Genomic DNA, 19,095 nt, shown 5'->3' with positions numbered 1-19,095 from the left:
ACCTCCGCAGATGAAAGATGACTAGACTAACAGCTTTGTTATATTCACAAACGTTTGCTACTCATGACTTTAACTGAGAGAAGCAAATATTGGATTCTTTCTTTCTCTGCTTACAGGAACCACAAGCGGGAGACAGAGGTGTAATCTGGCAAGGTTACCTAACTGAGGCTGGTATAATAGGAGTGCTTATCAGACACTGCTGGTCTTATGGAGGGAGCTGAAGTTGTTTGAAGGAGAAGAGCCATGAAGTTCCCACTTCTCTCACTCAACAGAGCAGGAGAAGAGAAGATCACTGGTGTGATCTGCAGGCCTGATTTGCATCCACTCTGCCACTAACTCCTCATGCCTCTGACCAGATCCTATTTAAAGTATGTTGACACTTAAGGCAGCATGTCTATGGGCCCTGACTGGTGGCAGAGGAAGGAAGTGGTAAAATGTTGGAGGGTGAGAGACATCAAAGCTAGTCCTGCAGGAAGATGCTTCCACACAGGCCAAACCAAGCAGTTAAGAAGGCAGGGGGAAGGAAGCACCTGTAACAGCGACAGAGGTGGGAAGAGAGATTAAGAGTGTTGTTTCTTTCAGTACGCCAGCAGGACAAAAGGTATACACGGACACAGAATGTGTTTGCATGTTTTTCCCACAGGTGAATTTTAGTCTAATATGTAAAACACAAGTACTTTGGTATGGGTGGAAAGGGTGTTTTTCCCTACGTGTTCAAAACTCCGAAGACTGCCCACATTAAAACTATACAACATAATATCGATTTTCAATAAATTATCAGCTCTGTGGGTTGGCAGTAGTGCTAAGTATATAACCCATGAGGACCTTTAAAAAAAACAAAAAACAGTATTTTATTTTAGTTTACTGTATATACTTAACAGCACAAATCCCAAATTTAGATGTCTTTGCCCTAAATTAAAACACAAACCAACAAAACTAGTCACTTTTCCACACCCCGAAGAGCATATAATGATGGCTAGTTTAAGCAGCAGTTGGGAATAATTCTCTTTCTTTCTTTATAACAAAAAATGTAAAGGTGTATATATATTTATAATAATTGTATCTGACTTTTTCCTTCTACCCTCTAGTCTCTGTATATTGCATATTTTCTTGGACTGTAAGAAGGGGCAGGGACTGTCATCCTATGCCTTTGTGCAGCACTTAACAGAATGAGATCCCCATCATCATGATAGAGAGGCTCCAAGTAGTACTGCAAAACAAATGTTAAACCAAACATAAACCAACATTTCCCTTTTCACTGCTAACCTTCCTTTCAGAAATGTCCCATTAATTTCCTTTTTCACTGTGGCCTGTTGTACTAGTCATATCCCAACATCTCATTAATCTGAAAGGATGTTGCATAACAGAGTTGCAAGCTTTGACTATTCAAATAGTTGAATAATAGATCAAACATTATTTTGCTTATTCAGTCACACATGTAATAACTGTCTTGACACAGTGAATGAAGCTGGATGTCCGTTAGCTAAATAACGTTTAGTACAGTAGATTTTAGGACTGAAGATTTTCTCTAAGTCTTGGTACAGCAACAGTTCACATTACTAACAGAAAGTATTTCTGAACACCACACTTTGTATCTTACAAAGATATGCATTATTTGAAGGACCTAACAAAAGAAAACAGATATCAATAATCCTTATAAAAATTCTATAGATTTTTGCCTGCCTAGGTTTTGTTTGTCTGCACATGTACCTAAGAATTAACAGGGGTCTCCTGTTTCCTTTCTGGGATTCAGTAACTACCTTCCACAGTGAAAAGGTGAGTTGCTTCCCCATAAGTGGATGAAAATTTCAAGTATGTTTCCATGTATTTTGATCCACTTTTTAAAATCTACCACACTGCTCTACGGATTCTTAGCATAGGTCTAAACTATAAACAAGTCGACCTATGTTAGGTTTACTTACAGCCACTGCAGTGGCTGTAAATCATAAGGTGCTTTATGTGTTAAGGAAAAGTTAGCACATGTGACTCCATTTTGGTTTGGGGCCCGCCATTGTCTAAAAGCAAGCACATCATGCACCAGGAGGAGTGTTCCTTAGATACTGCATTCCTGTGAAAATCCTCCTCCTCGTCTCCAGCCTGCCTTGATTCCTGGTATCTGTTCTTTGTCTGTCTCTAACTCCTTATCTCCTGGCCTTTGATGTGAGGCCTCCCATCCTGATAATAAAAGTTACTGATGCATCGCTTTAGGACCATGCTGTGTAATTAACATACTAGTTTAGCATGAAGAATACACCAAGCAGGGATAGGTGGTAGATAAAAAAAGGGTTTGTTTATTGGTTAAGGTTTCCGATGCGCGAGGGCAACATGCTTTGCTAAGAGGTATATAACTTTTGTATAATCTGTATTCGGGGTCTCCTCCTGGCTAGCAGGGGGGCACCACGCTCAAGCGTAATAAACTTGGTGTTTTTTGGGAACTTTGCAGTTGTGGACTTTGTTTATGTGCCTCAGCCTAGATTCAAACTGTGCGTGACCTACCAGGTGTAATTCATAGCATTTGTGTGCGTGTCCTATCAGGTATAATTCATAACATATGTCAACCTAACACTGTAGTGTAGACTAGGGTGGAGCTGTAATTTAAGACACTACCTCAGCGTGATCAACACTCATAACACAAAAAAGGGTTCAGAGCCAGGTCTGAAAATTACATCTGGATATCCTTAAAGAACCTCAGATTACTACCTCTGGCCAGGAAACCGGGTAAAAAAAAATTCAGATTAAAGAATAATTTGCAACATAAACCTGGCTAACTAATGCTGCTACACTACAGAGAATTTTTGAAAATGTAACACAGCACAGCTGATCCTTGAACACTGACAACTTAGTGATGTTCTTATGCATCTGTTTTTAAAAAATTCTAGGACATGCTAACCATCTCCCAAAGACATGCTAAAAGTGAACTTCTTGTTCAGATAAGGAAACCAGAAGAGCAGCTTTGATCCATGAAGCAACTTACATTAACTGAGATAAAAATATTGGCACTTCATGTATTTAGAAAATAAGCTCATATTTATACCAGTTCTCCAGCCATTTGTGCCAACTTACCGTCCTTCTGCTTGCTGAGCTACAGAATTAATCCAAGACAGACTCTTCCCAACTATAGCAGAAGACCAGACAGCTATTCCTTGTATAGCTTCAGGGCAATGAAGCTCACATAGTGCTTCCACCAACATCATAATTGTCACTTCCAATTCACTTCCCTAGAAATGAAGTTTAAGCCTAATTTAACAGATCTTGTCTGAAGAGAAAAGATGCGTACATTGTTAAATGTTTTAAATGTGTAATGCAATACTTCATGTTTATATTTAATAAAGTATTCTCAATGGTCACAGTTACCCCACTCCCACAAAGTAAAGCAAAGAATATTTGAAAACCAGACATTGTACACTACCCTCTGAAAAGCACATCTAGCTCATCGCCTATACTTATGCAAATACACTACTTTTTCACAAATCCCCAGAAATTCATCAGCAGACAAATTACTACCCAGGCATAAATCTAGAAAGCATTTTCTGCTAAGAAGGTCATTTTAAGAAGGTCAAACAACATTATCGAACAAATCATCGGTACCCTTCAGCTTTTATACAAAGTGTTCTAAACACAGTGGTTTTTCCAACTCATTGTGCCAACATTTTGTAGAAAGATCTCCTCCTGGACCTCATCCTCTTCCAGTCCTCATCCCAGTCCTTGGTTAGAAAAGGGTTGCTTTTCACAATATCAGGAAGGGCTCCACAGACAAAACGTTTGAAAAATACTGATCTAGCAAAAGTATCAAAAAACTTCCACAAGTTTTAAACAGAGGCTCCTTACTTAAACAGTGGGAATTATATAGTTCAAAATATGAGCTAGCTATAAATCTTTGACTAAATGTGTAACACACAGAATTTCCAGATTTTAACTATTTTGCCTAGAAAAAACTCCACCCCCTCAAAAATAGATAAGTAAAAGTTCAAAACTGTTGCTCTAGAATACAGTTTTTGACAGGCCTATTGGTTTGATTACCTAATCCATTGGTTTATCTTTTAGTTTATATACAATACTATGGAAATGTTTTTTTCTACAGCTTACTAAATTTTGAAAAATATACTACCTTCATTTCTGTGAGTAAATCAAAACCATGTCTGACTGTCACAGCAGGTTGACCAGCCAACAATCCAACCCGCATGATAGAAAGTCTAATCCGAGTTAGCCAATCTTGGCAGGTCTGGCGGTTAGTGTAGAAGAATGTCCTGATAACCTTTACAATAGGGGGAAGGGAGAAAGAAAAAAAAAAGAGATCCTGAGTTTTATAAAACAATACTTTCTATTTCTGTATAAATTAAAATAGATGCATTATAATATTTAATACATAGAACACAGCATAATCTTTATCCAGAAGGGTTCCCTTCTCTAACTAAATTTTCAAGTGGTATAATTTACTATAGAATGATTAAAATGTAACAACGTTGCCGTGGGAAGATTTCTGTCAGCAAGTCCATGACAAGAAGTTAGACTTAAATATGTTTTAACTTGTCCTTTCAAATCTCTTTCCCCCGTACCTAAGAAGCCCTACTTACAACGGATGATTTCTTGGAAAATATTTTTGCTTTACTCAACCCTCCGTCAATACCTGCTCTTGGAGGACCACATTTCCATATGAAAGAGGCTGGAAGTTGGGGGGGAAAGAAGGGATGAAAAGAGAGAAATTCTGACGCATCAGTTTTCAGAGTAACAGCCGTGTTAGTCTGTATTCGCAAAAAGTAAAGGAGTACTTGTGGCACCTTAGAGACTAACCAATTTATTTGAGCATGAGCTTTCGTGAGCCACAGCTCGCTTCATCAGATGCATACCGTGGAAACTGCAGCAGACTTTATATATACACAGAGAATATGAAACAATACCTCCTCCCACCCCACTGTCCTGCTGGTAATAGCTTATCTAAAGTAATCGTCAGGTTAGGCCATTTCCAGCACAAATCCAGGTTTTCTCACCCTCCACCCCCCCACACAAATTCACTCTCCTGCTGGTGATAGCCCATCCAAAGTGACAACTCTTTACACAATGTGCATGATAATGAAGTTAGGCCATTTCCTGCACAAATCCAGGTTCTCTCACTCCCTCACCCCCCTCCAAAAACCACCCCCATACACACACAAACTCACTCTCCTGCTGGTAATAGCTCATCCAAACTGACCACTCTCCAAGTTTAAATCCAAGTTAAACCAGAACATCTGGGGGGAGGGGGGGGGGTAGGAAAAAACAAGAGGAAATAGGCTACCTTGCATAATGACTTAGCCACTCCCAGTCTCTATTTAAGCCTAAATTAATAGTATCCAACTCACTACTTCTTGCCAGCCTGGGAGAAAAGAATTCAGCTTGATCCTTAAAATTTGATCCCCTGCACAGCAGCAAAATACACTAATTCTAGACTACTCCCAAATTCAGTTTGACCTGCCATTGGGAAATGACAACATACATTATAATTGTAGAGATTCTGAGGCAAACACACGAGTGGTGCAATATCTTTCTACCAAATATTATAATCAATCAGATTTGGATGGATTTTTTCTCAACAAACAGAAATGGTTTCCTTGGAACCCTTCCAAATACATGTCTGGACAGGCAAAATAGCAAACAAATAATTCTTGCAAAAACTCATTGCAATTATGACATGATTTACAATGTCAACTGCTTGGCCATTTTACAGATTGTTTAAACAGAAATGGGAAAACAGCAAAGTGGTCCTTTCAATTTTTAAAGCAGTTTGGTTTATGAAGGCCAAAGCTTCATAGATTTAACTGTAAATACATCAATTTTTGTTTCATATCCAACAAATGGCAGCTTGAACTCCTCACAACTGAATGCATTAAATAACAAATGTTGATAGCTTAATAGAGCAGTGACTACTGTGCCTTTAATTCACATTCAATAGTTATTCATTTTATCATCTGCAACGTGTTTGATATTGTGCTGCTGTGTAAACAGTTACTCAAGAAAACGATGTTCCCTTTTCAGTTGTTTAATAGCAAATAACATTAAATCAAGTAAGGCAAAAGAAATTGAAGGAATATATCATGTTTGTTTGAAATTAGACAAACAAGGTTAAATGAAAATCAGAACACAAGCCTACAATGTTTGGAAACCAGGTTGTCTGCAGCTGATCTTTTTCAAAAACAGTAAGCTCCACCAATAGGGAGAACAGCTAGGTAATCCTGAGCTTTTTTAATTTTTTAAAGTGGAAAAATTGTTGGCTTATAATCAGGGTAGTATATCGGACATTTCGATAGAAAAGTTATTACAAGGAATCATTCAGGAGTGGCATATGATTCTTGATAAATATCTAGTGATATACAGTGAAATATTCCCACTTTTGTGGGACAGTTTGCAGTACACGGTCAGCATTGAAAGAGACAAACCTTGGGTGGAGAAGTGAGTGCATTAGCACATCCTTCATAAGCATTGTACATCAATTTCTCCAGATTCTCCAAGTACTGTAGAAGGAGAACAAGTCTAAGCTGATTACTGCTGTGTCCTTCATCATTGTCTGCTATAGTCCACTGGCTAACATCTTGATCCGGGTTTAACGTGTGGGCTGCAAGACTTCTAATGATACCTATGAACATTTGGCCAGAACATGTCAACACACTGGTTACCAAATAATCAGGTATTCACACCTTAATATAATATAAAAATATCTGTGAAAATTGAGTCTAAAATTATTAACATGTACTTCAACAAATAAAAAACTACATAAAGCATCTCCAAAATTATTATATAACACTTGATTTCTTGACATTTAAGAAAGGTCTAAAAAAGCAACAAATTGTTGAAAAAGAAAGTAATTTTTTCCTATCTTGACCATAATTTAAGAAAACAGCTCACTACTCTATTTCTTAAACCAAATATCCCATTAAAAAAATATACATTCTTTATGTTACCTTCAATTGTCTGGAAGGTATCTTGGGCTCTACCTAGAGGGGTTCTTAACTTAGAAAGGACTGTAAACTGAGCTGCTTCCCAAACAGCCCACTGCCACAGTACAGCATCCGTCTTCAACAGATTGCGAGGAATGGTCGATTGGTCACGCTTATCTAATCTCTGACAGCTGTAGAACAATCTTTCTAACCAATTGTCCTTCCTGAAAAAAAGTTAAGACAAATACAGCAATTCATATCTATATACATAGATGTAAAGGTATTTTAGCTTGTAACTGATTACTCTTGTAATCAAACCTCTAATGGACCTATGTTTCCTATTGTCATGCACATGCGTGTACACACACACAGGATTATTCTGCAGGAACAAATACAGAGCTCAAGAACATTGCAAAAAAAATGACAAAGGCAGAAAAAATGGAGACAAAGGGTTTGCTAGCCAAAAGTAAAGAAAACACAGTGCAGAAAACAAATTTGAAAAAGAGGCATACGCTTTTGGTTGAAAATGAAAATGAGCAAAGAGAAATAAGATATTCAAAATTCTGAGAGATAAAAATAGATGTGAATAGAAATTAATGAAGACTGTAAGGATTTAGCAGCATAAAATATTGCATCCCAAAAACTGGAATGGTAAATAGTTTCAGGTGGTGCCAAAAACCGGAAAAAGGATTTCAGACATTCTCTTCCAGGTGTACAAGATGACAGAGAAGGCCCACAAGTTAGAAAGATCCGCAGTGAAGCCAACTGCAAGTAGTACAACTCAATATCTGTCCCAACACTGTCTCATCTTCTAACATGAGCCAACACCATCAAAACATGCCTCATTGTCAGTTTGCATTGAGTCTGCAGTCTCAGAATGCAGATGATATCAGTATAACTTCTGTGTGTATCATATGTCAAATACATGAGAAGGAGATAGGCATCCTACAGAAATGGTATAAAGACATCTGTATTGAATACCTACACATTGAGCTCGAAGGGGGGGAGTGGGGGGGAGGAGAGGAGAGGAAGAAGCATGTATAACTATATGGAGCATATGGTTCCAGGCAAGAAGGTTGATGGCATCTGGAGTACCTGAGGAAGCAGTGTGCTATATACCAGTCAACATTAGTTTGTAGCATCTTTTGTGCACAATGGGACTAGCTGTATAGAGGTACTGGGTGCATCAAGCTAAGGAAATCCACTAGGGCAATGGTGCAATTAAGACAAGAAAAAGAAGTTACTCAAATTCACCTATCACACCCAGCTGATTTAAGGCTATCAGAAAAAAAAAATCAACTATTAAACAGACCATAATTAAAAACAAACAAAAAAACCCAAACAAAAAAATTATTTACTTACAGCTGAAAAGACCTTAATTTTAAGAGTGAATTGGCAGGGATAAAAGAGGAACAGATGGTTGAAGACTGAGGTATATAGAATTTGCTCTCTGGATTCACAAATGCTGCCTTACCTAGTCTGTTTTCAGAAATTTCTGAAAACATTGAAGGCCCTCCTAATGCCACATGACCAACCCAGTGGTAATAAAAAGTAAAATAAAAAAACATATTCAACTCTTTCAACATGGATGTGAGCAGAGTAGTGGGTTTTAGTAGCTACATGGTGACAAAACTGATTATACAAAGGCTTACATAACATCCCTTCTTGCAGATTTAAATACATTAAGTCTTTACATACCAAAAAGAATTAACTGAAACTTTAAATTTAATATTTACAACTTGCATTAGTAAAGTATGTAATTTTAATAGTTTCTGTCTGGAAAAATACATAATCTTCTGTTCTTCAAGATGTGATGCAGACATGTATTCCAGGTCAGTGTGCACACTCCATGCTCTGGAGCTGGGACATACCAGTAGCTGAGGCTCTCACACCCTATGGCTGTAGGGCCTCCCCTGGCTGTATATGGGTGGCACTGCCCCGATCCTCTCAGTTCCTTCATATAAAAGGTCTGAAGTACAGACTCCAAATGCAGAGGCAACGAAGGGCAGGTCACGAAATACACATTTGTATCACATCTGGAAGAACAACAGTTACAGGTAGGTAACTCTTTTTACTTCAAGTAGATGTAGCCACATACTCCATGCAGGTGACTTGCAAGCAGTACTCGCAGGACGTGAGGCTCAGAGTCTACTTAAAGAAGGCAGCACGTCTACCTTCCTAAAGTTTGCATCTGATCCGGACACAGCTGTAATGACATAGCAAAAGTATGCACAGAGTACCAAGTGGCCACCCTGCAAATGTCCAATATAGGAACATCATAGAGAAATGCTGTTGTCGTTGCCTGAACTTGCTTGGAATGCACTCACACCTCTTGAGGAGGTGGCGTAGCCTGGGCTACTTCATATGCTGTCAAAATACATGATGTTATCCACCTGGAGATTGTCTGTGAAGAGACCACTTGACCCTTCATTCAGTCTGCATATGAAACAGACGAAGAGAGGAATGAAAAGGTTTAGTTCTAGCCACATAAAAATGTATAATCACCTGACATTCAAGGTATGAAGACTCTGTTCCTTTGGGGTTCAATGCAGCTTAAGGAAGAACACTGGTAAATATATAACACTGTTCAAGTGACACTGGGAAATCACCTTTGCTTTGGGTGTGGCCTCAGGATTACTTTGTCTTTTGAAAATTGCATGTGGGGAGGCTCCGCCACCCAAGCCTGCAATATGCACACTCTCCTTACAAATGTTACCACCACAAGGAAAGCTGTTCTCTGACACAGAAAGTGGAAAGAAGTTGCTAGAGGCTTAAATAGAGGATGGATGGAGAGGAACAGTATGGCATATCCCAATCTGACTGCGTTTAGGATCCAGTTGTCCATTGTAATTGAGTCCCAAACACTCTACAAGTGGGCTAGCTTGTCCCTGAACTGGGGGCATGGAAAAGGAGAGGTTAAACAAGTCAAAATGGGTACCCACTAGATGCCAGGTGGGCAAATGGGTAGGAGGGGCTAGTTAAACTCAGAACTAGAGGACCTCCTCCTTTGTAATCACTGGCTCTTTCTGGAGTAATTCCACTGCCACACAGGATGGGACAATTATCCAAAAAAAATCACTGCAAGTGGTATAACTGCTGCAGCAGCTAACCACTATAGTGGTGCCTCTTCACAGCCAGAGAATATACTCCCAAAGCACAAAGTAGCTCAGGAGTCTTTTAAAAGAGGGCAAAGTTTTGTCAGTCTTTCCTGAAAACAAAACCCAGCCATCAAATGTAAACCTTCAATGGTCTGCTGCACATCAGGCACAAAACCTGAGTTCTGTCACCATCAGGCTCTCCTCATGGTTACAGACAATGCCATAATCCTGGCTGAGGCACCCGCCCCTTCCAGAGCTGCCTGCAACAAAATCTTGGCCAAATGGCCTTCTGCAATGAATACCTTAAACTTTTCCCTGGAGGCTTCTGGCAATTTCTCCATGAACTTAGATATGGTTGCCCAATTAACAAAGTCATATTTAGAGAGCAACACCCGCTGGTTCATATGCGCATCTGCAGGGAAGAGGAGGTATACAATCTTTCTCCCCAACTCCATCCTCTTTGGCACTCTCTGTCCTTGGGTGTGGATTTCCACATTCCTTGCCAAGCCCTGTCATTTGCTGCAGTCACCACCAGGGAGTTAGTGGCTTGGTGGAAAGAGAAACCCTCAAACCCTTGCATAGGAACCCTTGCATCCAAACACTTCGCCACAGGGGGCAATGAAGATGGGGTATTCCAGAGGGCCTTTGTAGTCTCCAGAAAAGCCTCATTTAATCAGGAGGGGTGCTCTACCTGGAGCTAATGATTGGAGAATATCCAGCAACTTATGCGTATTCTCCTGCAGAAATTCTTCCTGTATACCCAAGGCAGTGGCCATATGCCAGAGGAGGTCCTGATAAGTTTTAATGTCCTCAGACACCAATTGAGAGGAAGATTCCAGCACAGTAGAGTGGGCAGGACAAGAAGGTAGTTTGCTGTGCCAATGACTGATTCTGTTCTTGTACCACAAGATCAGGACAGAAGAGCCACATAGGTCCTTTGGAAATCAACTCAGCGATCACTTGCAGCTGAAATGGTATGGGAGTGGTGATCAGGACCAGTGATCTTGATCTGGAGCAGGACCTCAGGGACTGAGGAGTATCCCAGGGATTCCAAGGAGGCCACTAGACGACATGTGTATCAGGCATTGGTGGCCAGTAGGTAGAGGGCCAAGAGACCCTGTCCCAACTGCAGGACAGATGTCATCTTGGAAGTGAAAGTGATCTCAAAATGATCTCTGGCACCTATCGGACGAGGAGGATAACCCCAGCCTGGATCTTGAGGAATACCAGAGTTTCTGTAGTAACAATGGGGGAATCAGTTCCTGATGGGGCAAAGAACCAGTCAGACGCATCTAAAGCACAATAAGGAGGCAGCACAGGTGCCAAAGAGGAGGGAGGAATCGGCATCAGTCGCACGAGTACTGCCAGCAGAGGCTTCAGCACCGAAGCTGGTACCAAACTCAATGATGGGATCTGCCTCCAAGACAATAACTGTGCTGAAGCCTGCACCAGCATCGTGGGGGCCTTCAGTGTTGGGCCCAGCCTTGACTCTGCAGTCTGGCCTATGCGATAGAAGTTGCATTGCCAACAGAGATTGTGACTGCGATACGGCCAGAAGGTGCCAAAGACACAATGGAGGATGAGCCAGTAGACGCCATAACACTAGAGAACTCCTGAAACAAGAGGAAGTCTGGGATTGAGAGGCAAAGCAGGTCTGATGCATGGTATGTTATCATAATGGAGACAGTTAGCGCTGGTGCCAATGTCGTCAATACCTGACTCAACTGTGCACCATGGCCAGAACCAAAGTTGGCAGTAAGGGCCCTCGCTGCTCTCGGTCCAATATTAGGGAGCGGTTGGAAAGACTTGCTCCATTCCACATGCCAAAAGAAATACAATGCTGGTCAACACTCCTCCTGGAAAAGTCATCATCTCCCCGAGCCCTGGAACAGGCCCAACTCATATTTTGTAGGACCTCTTTCTCACTGCACCAGAGAGGGTGAACAACCCCTTTTTCTTCTGGGGGGAAGCAGCAGGGCCCGAGAGCAGGCCAACATCACTTGCTGGATCCAAAGGCAACTGCTGAGGAGATGAGGGCCTCAAGGCCTGCTCCAGAAGGTTCTGCTTCAACTGCAAGTCTCTTGCCACCTGAGTCCTCTTGGTGAATGGCTTGCAGATAGATTAAAGAGAGGTGCTCTGACCCTCGCTGAGGCACGATAAACTGTTGGGGATAGCCCCCCTACATGGTGGGCATTGCTTGAACCCTGGTGAGGGCATCACACAGGGCAGCTAACTACTCTAACACTAAACTAAACACTTAAACTTAATCGAAGGTACTAATATTACTATATAAAAGTTCTCAGAAAACTGGGAGTGAAAGTGTGACTGCTTAATGACTACAAGCTGCATGGAATCTTTTTTAAAAGATGAGAGGTTCGAATTAAATGTTTACCCCAAATTTAAAAAAACTGTAAGAGGACCAAAAAAATGCCACCAATAGAGTCAAAAAGAGTCAAAAAGGCATCTTTTAAAAACTGGAAGCCAAATCCTACTAAGGAAAATAGAAAGGAGCATAAACTCTGGCAAGTCAAATGTAAAAGTATAATTAGGTCGGTCAAAAAAGAATTTGAAGAGCAACTAGCAAACAGCAAAAAAAATTTAAGTACAATAGAAGCAGGAAGCCTTCTAAACAATCAGTGGGGCCACTGGACAATCAAGATGCTACAGGAGTACTCAGGGAAGACAAGTGTGCTGCGAAGAAGCTAAATGAATTCTTTGCGTTGGTCTTTACTGCAGAGGATGTGATGGAGATTCCCACAGCTAAGCCATTCTTTTTAGGTAACAAATCTGAGGAACTCTCTCAGACTGAGGTGTCAGTAGAGGATGTTTTGGAACAAATTGATAAATTCAACAGTAATAAGTTACCAGGACCGGATGGTATTCACCCAAGAGTTCTGAAGGAACTCATACATGAAGTTGCAGAATTACTAAATGTGGTATGTAACCTATCACTTAAATCGGGCTCTGTCCAGATGATGGGAGTATAGCCGATGTGACACTAATTTTTAAAAAAGTCTCCAGAAGTGATGCTGGCAATTACAGACTGATATGCCTAACTTCAGTACCAAGCAAACTGGTTGAAATTACAGTTAAGAACAGAATGATCAGACACAGATGAACACTATTTGTTGGGGGAAGAGTCAACTGGCTATTTTAAAGGGAAATCATGCCTCACCAGTCTATTAGAATTCTATGAGGGGCGTCAAAAAACATGTGGACAAGGGTGATCCAGTGGATACAATGTACTTGGATTTTCAGAAAACCTTTGACAAGGTCCATCACCAAATGCTCTTAAGCAAATTAAGCAGTGATGGGATAAGAGGGAAGTTTTTTTCATGCATAAGTAACTGGTTAAAAGGGAAGGAATAAATGGTTTGTTTTCAGAATGGACAGAGGTAAATAGCAGGGTTCCCTAAGAATCTGTACTCTGACCAGTGCTGTTCAACATATTTATAAATGATCCAGAAAAAGGGGTAAGCAGTGAAGTGGCAAAGTTTGCTGATGGTACAAAATTACTCAAGATAATTAACTCCAAAGCAATCAGCAAAGAGTTACAAAGGGATATCACAAAACTGGGTGACTGAGCAACAAAAGGGCAGATGAAATTCAGTGTTGATAAACGCAAAGTAATGCGTACTGAAAAAAATTATCTCAACTATACATACAAAATGATGGGGTCTAAATTAGCTATTACCACTCAAGAAAAATCTTGGATTCATTGTGGATAGTTCTCTAAAAACATTCGCTTAATGTGCAGCAGCAGTCAAAAAACCTAACGAAGTTAGGAACCATTAGGAAAGGAACAGATAATATGAAAATTTACCACTGCTCTCCCACCTTAAATACTGTGTGCAATTCTGGTTGCTCATCTCAAAAGAGATATATCAGAAATGGAAAAGGTATAGAGAAGGGCAAGAAAAACAATTTAGGGTATGGCACAACTTCCCTATGAGGAGAGATTAAAAGACTGGGATAGTTCATCTTGGAAAAGAGATGACTAAGGGGGAATATGACCGAGATCTATAAAATCATCAATGGTGTGAAGAAAGTGAATATGGAAGTGTTATTTACCCCTTCACATATACATGAACCAGAGTCACCCAATGAAATTAATAGGCAGCAGATTTAAAACAAAGAAAGTACTTTGTTGTACAACACATAATTTGTGGAATTCATTACCTGAAGATGCCATGAAGGTGAAAATCATAACTGGAATCACTTAATAATTGCCCTGTTCTGTTCATTCCCTTTGAAGCATCTGGCATTGACTACTGTTGGAAGACAGGATACTGGGCTAGAGGGACCGTTAGTCTGACCCAGTATGGCCATTCTTATGAGGTGAAGATACCACACAGAGCTCCAACTCTATCCATGGGAGGTGCAAAGGAACCGAGGTGGTGAGGGCAGCACCACCCTTATGTGGCCAGGAAGAGCTATGGCTGCAGGGCGTAAGGGCTGCCCCTACAGGTACTGCAAGGCAAAGTTCTCTGGCTCACTGGTATGTGGGGTGCACACACCCACATGGAATACATGGCTACATCTACCTCAAAGAAGAATGTTACCTTCTTTAATTCAATGGAAAAGTGATTGAGGATTAATAATATCTTAAAGCATCAGGATATATAAAGCAATTTTCCCACAGCAACTGCATTCCTGCAATTACTATTTATTATTTGTATTGCAGTAACATCTCAGTCTGTAACTAATCCCCCTTGGTTATACACACTATTGTAGGTTTTGTTGTGTGTGATGTGACGTGCAAAATGATCATACATTCATTTCAATGTCTACACAATCATATCGCGTATGTTGTAAATATAATCACATTTGTGAGACTGCACACAGACAAATGTACTGGCATTTGCATTTAACTGAAAAACACTACATGCAGCTCACAAGGCTCAAGCATGAGAAGTTTCATTTTTAAAACTAAATCCCCCAAGTTAGCCAAGTGTAAACCTATGTGCTCGGGTGGAGCAACACCAACAACAATGGGTGTCTGCTCACATGGAGTTCTTTATAGAACTGGGGCCTAAGACTGAAGACACCTTCCCACAAGCACTTCCCATCCTGATAATTCAAACAGCTCAGTGGAATTTTACCAAACTTTTCAAAATAAGTTTAGCCTTTGGGATGAGAAAAAGAATGAGAAGTTAGACCACAAAGTACGCACACACTTAAACATCTGAAAAAGATAGTCATGTAATTAAAATGCTTGTTCAACTACATTGTCACTAGCACAACCCTATACACAGTTCTCACTAACTGAAAGGTTGAGAGGGTGAACAAAAAGCAATTTTTTTTTAGTAGTTGAACACGAGTTTTTGAAAGGTGGAAGCAGCCTTCTACCACCAAAAGTGACTTTCCATAACTCTTAAGAGCAAGAGGCCCAAATTCTGAAATGAATCCAATTCTTCCAGGGGGCATTGAAAAGAGCTACCAAAGCTATTTGATCTTACATATTTAATAAAAGCAGAGTCTCAAATTCCATCACAGATAATATCTATACTATGAAGCAAAACCATTTGTAAATTAGTTATCACTTTTGAAGTAGGTCTGTTGATGAGCTAATTTCGTATTTCAGGATTCAAGGTAACCAATGCAAACCAAACACATTAAACTTGTCCAATAATAATAGGCATATACTTAGTAAATAGTCAAGTGTGGATTCTACATAATATTTTTTATTTTAAAAGGTACAAAAAGTTCTTACCCTGTTCTGTGACAGTTCCCATACAAAATAAAACTAATGACATCAGAGAAGTCCTGTGGGTGGAATGTATTACTTGGAGCTTTGCTCATGTGATTTCTTACAGCCAAAGAGATTTCTTGTATTTCTGTGTGGTTGTTGTTACTACAAACAGAAAAACATAAGATATGTCTGATTCTCCTTAGACCAAACTATACTATACAAGGAAGTTCACAAAACAAATTTAAATTATTCCCGGTATTTACTAATTTTAGGAAAGAAACTGCAACACTATTTCAGTTTTAACTAGTTTTTGCATGTACAGCAAAACATCCCTAGAGCTCATTGGGCCAATCTCATCCCACTCATCCCAGGCCTAGAGAGAAGGGATAAGCAAAAACTAAAAAAGTAATGTACTTTATCTCCAATTACCTAAACATTTGTAATTGTCTTTACCTTTTTTCAACTCAGTGACCTCAACCAAGCAGAACTACATACTTTATTTTGGAGTACAATTTGTTGAACTGCTTTTGTACCTGTTTTAGGTCACTGATAAAGATTTTGAGACTTGGCTGTTTGCTTGAAAAGTTACTATACTAAATGGCTGAGAAACTCCTCAGTTAAAGTTTTGAAGTTAAGGATTATAACTGGTTTTGTAAACTACAATTTTGACAGTACACTACTCACCCTTTGGAGTAAAGCAAGGGCTTTTTCTGTTGTGTGTGTTGTTATCATTAAGAGATTTGGGGCTGACTAGTACATCTTAAATTTTTTAATACATGTGTGGAATTTTATATTGGCAGGATTTCCTTGAGGGAAACAACTGAGTTTCTGAAAAGCTTCTAAAGAGACAAAGTTTCCAGAGAAGTCCCACCATCAAAATCCCCTCAACATACATATAAATGCTGGACTGGGAAGAATAGGGGTAGGAGTCTCTCTATAGCCAGTCTCTGCCACTTATACCTTTTTAATTTGCCAGGAAAATACCACCAATTACTTATTTTTTTAAAAAGAATTTTGTATAACATTGCCACTTGTTTTGCCGAGTCGGAAGAACACCTTAAGAAAGATGGCAGTCTCTGACAGAACAGGAGAAATTAGAGTAAGAAATTTCTAAAAATATAGATTATTTAATTATCCAAGGATAAAAGAAAACAGCTCACAAATACATGTTAAGGCAGAATCTAAAGATTTATGTAAGGTTTGAGGGACTTGATACTTCGATAAATTTACCAGTTACTAGAAGCATTTCTGGATTTCAAGTACTCTGCCTATAAAAGTTGAATCATCTTATTGAATTATAGGGTGGTCTATAATATATATAACAGAGTTGCCAGTTACATTGTTTGTCAATATTTGATTCTAGATAGTGGCTGTTTCAGCCCAAAAGACGACGTTATGAAGGAAACACGTTCATATGTTCCTAGATTAAGAATACAATTTGATATATTAAAATTTAGAATTTACTAGATATGCACAGAAGCAACAATCTTCTTCCCAGTCAAAATAAAAGTTATAACTGCTGGAAATAAGTATGTTCTCAGATTATGAGAATGAAAAATGCTTTTTGGAACCCAGGAGTTTGTGTCCTGGAGACCAAGAAGATGTTATTGTTGAAACACTGGGTGATACTGATCTTACAAAGTTCACATTTCATTAAACTCCAAGTCAATAACTGTCATTTTATGCTAAAAGTACACTAAGCACCCAATAAAAAAACCAAAACACAGTCTCATGGTACTGTTGTCATGTTTTATATGATCTTTTAAAAAATATTAACTCTGTATAGCTAAGCTATTTGGATACATTACAGAAGTGTACTTTCTTAAAATTAAAATAAAGTTAGACTGTGAAACAAAGTACTAAAACACTTTCTAGATACACAAATACTTAAAACGAACTATTTACCTCAGAACCACGTCCAAAGGAATTGACTTTAACAGTTTCCCAAAAGCTTGTCTTACACGGGCACCACTATGGATTAGCTGAACTCGGCACACATCAACGCACCTGCATAAATAAATAAAATAAATTGAGTCATAATAAAATGTGCATCTAGTAACATATTAAGAAAATGTATTGAATTTTGGGGAAGTACCTTTGTAAAAGGTCATCTGGTAGGGAAGATGAAAGAGCATGGAGGCTACTACATGCTTGAAGACAGATATTCACATCTTCAAGAAGGGCTGCATTAAGGATACAAATAAAGGATGTCATTTTCATTAAGATGCAAAAACTCATTCATCTCCACACAGAGATATCCTGAACGTTTAAGGACATTACTGTATAAAAAAATCATTTCATTTTTATTTTGTTCCGTTTTAGCTGCATGGATTTTATTAATACTAATAGAAGCCGCATGGAAATCAAAGCTGAAATTGTATCCCTACCATGTATATTTAACATGATTGTGTCATTTTAAAAATGTATAATTATCATCAAGAATAATCCCTGGCACTTATGTAGCACTTTCTGACCTAAAACATTGCTGACAGGTTAATCCTTATATTGCCCTATCTGTTGGGGATAATACACATTTGCCTATTTTGCAGTTAGGAGAAACAGAGTTAAAGAAAGTAAATTAATTGTCCAGGGCCAGAAGGATATAAGAGCAGGGCTAGAATACTTGTTTCCATAACCCTGTCACCATTTAGTTTTCCAATCTCTATCTAACACAATACCTCAAATTATGGTAGGATTGCTTATCCTTTGTCAAACATATGCAATCTGACTTCCAAATATCTATTATTCCACTGAGAAGCTTAATCAATCTCATGATTGTAGTCCCTTCATGCAAGGACATTCTCTTCTCCAAATAACTGACAGTTTGAGGAACAAGAGGAAGAGGAAAAGGCAAGGGAGTGGTTATGCAGCTGCAACCAGAGCTCAACAAAAAACTGCAAATCAGAAGATGACCACAGTTGTATCTATCAATCAGCTGTCTTTACCCAAGGACATATCAATACAGTTAATGGCATCTTATAAAGGGTAACCAATAAGAAAAAACAATTGTGTGTGATCTTACTGTTTCCTAGAAGTCCTTTACAAAACTTGTGGAAAGATGGAAGAGAGAATAACGGCGCATATGTTTCTGATTTTTTCATTAGAACAGCCACTTCCAAAGCCCAGGTCATCAGTAGTTTCCTAAAAATGCATTACAGACTAGTCACTCTATAAAACTGGATTCTGGGACAAAGTTACTCATAAAACATTAAATATCCTGAGTTTTCACATCAATGTGGTAAAGCAAACTTGCAAATATTTGTGAAAGAAAACCATTAAATAAGTGAAAATTACCTAACAATTGAGTTTTGGAAGCTCTATATTCAATGTTTGGCCTAGAAGAGTTTCACCTTTGGTGTTTTCATGAATATGAAAACTTTTTTTTTCAGTGTTT

General features: G+C 39.0%; 1 protein-coding gene across 3 annotated transcripts in view; it reads right to left on the bottom strand.

Moving 5' to 3' along the window:
• Positions 1 to 19,095, bottom strand: part of SMG1 (SMG1 nonsense mediated mRNA decay associated PI3K related kinase) — a 119,226-nt gene that overhangs the window by 46,480 nt on the left and 53,651 nt on the right. For all 3 annotated transcript variants that reach the window (XM_077829098.1, XM_077829097.1, XM_077829099.1), the window contains 8 exons: positions 18,724 to 18,842; positions 17,797 to 17,884; positions 17,607 to 17,708; positions 15,723 to 15,863; positions 6,936 to 7,135; positions 6,414 to 6,610; positions 4,109 to 4,255; positions 3,064 to 3,218 (listed from right to left, as the gene is read on the bottom strand). In XM_077829098.1, the coding sequence (XP_077685224.1) occupies positions 3,064 to 3,218; positions 4,109 to 4,255; positions 6,414 to 6,610; positions 6,936 to 7,135; positions 15,723 to 15,863; positions 17,607 to 17,708; positions 17,797 to 17,884; positions 18,724 to 18,842 (1,149 nt within the window). The remainder of the gene's footprint in view (positions 1 to 3,063; positions 3,219 to 4,108; positions 4,256 to 6,413; positions 6,611 to 6,935; positions 7,136 to 15,722; positions 15,864 to 17,606; positions 17,709 to 17,796; positions 17,885 to 18,723; positions 18,843 to 19,095) is intronic.

This window comes from Eretmochelys imbricata, chromosome 10 (assembly GCF_965152235.1).
Source record: "Eretmochelys imbricata isolate rEreImb1 chromosome 10, rEreImb1.hap1, whole genome shotgun sequence".
In the NCBI taxonomy this organism is placed as follows: Eukaryota; Metazoa; Chordata; order Testudines; family Cheloniidae; genus Eretmochelys; species Eretmochelys imbricata.
Note: the sequence above shows the minus strand (reverse complement) of the source record. Positions and strands in the feature narration are given on the sequence as shown.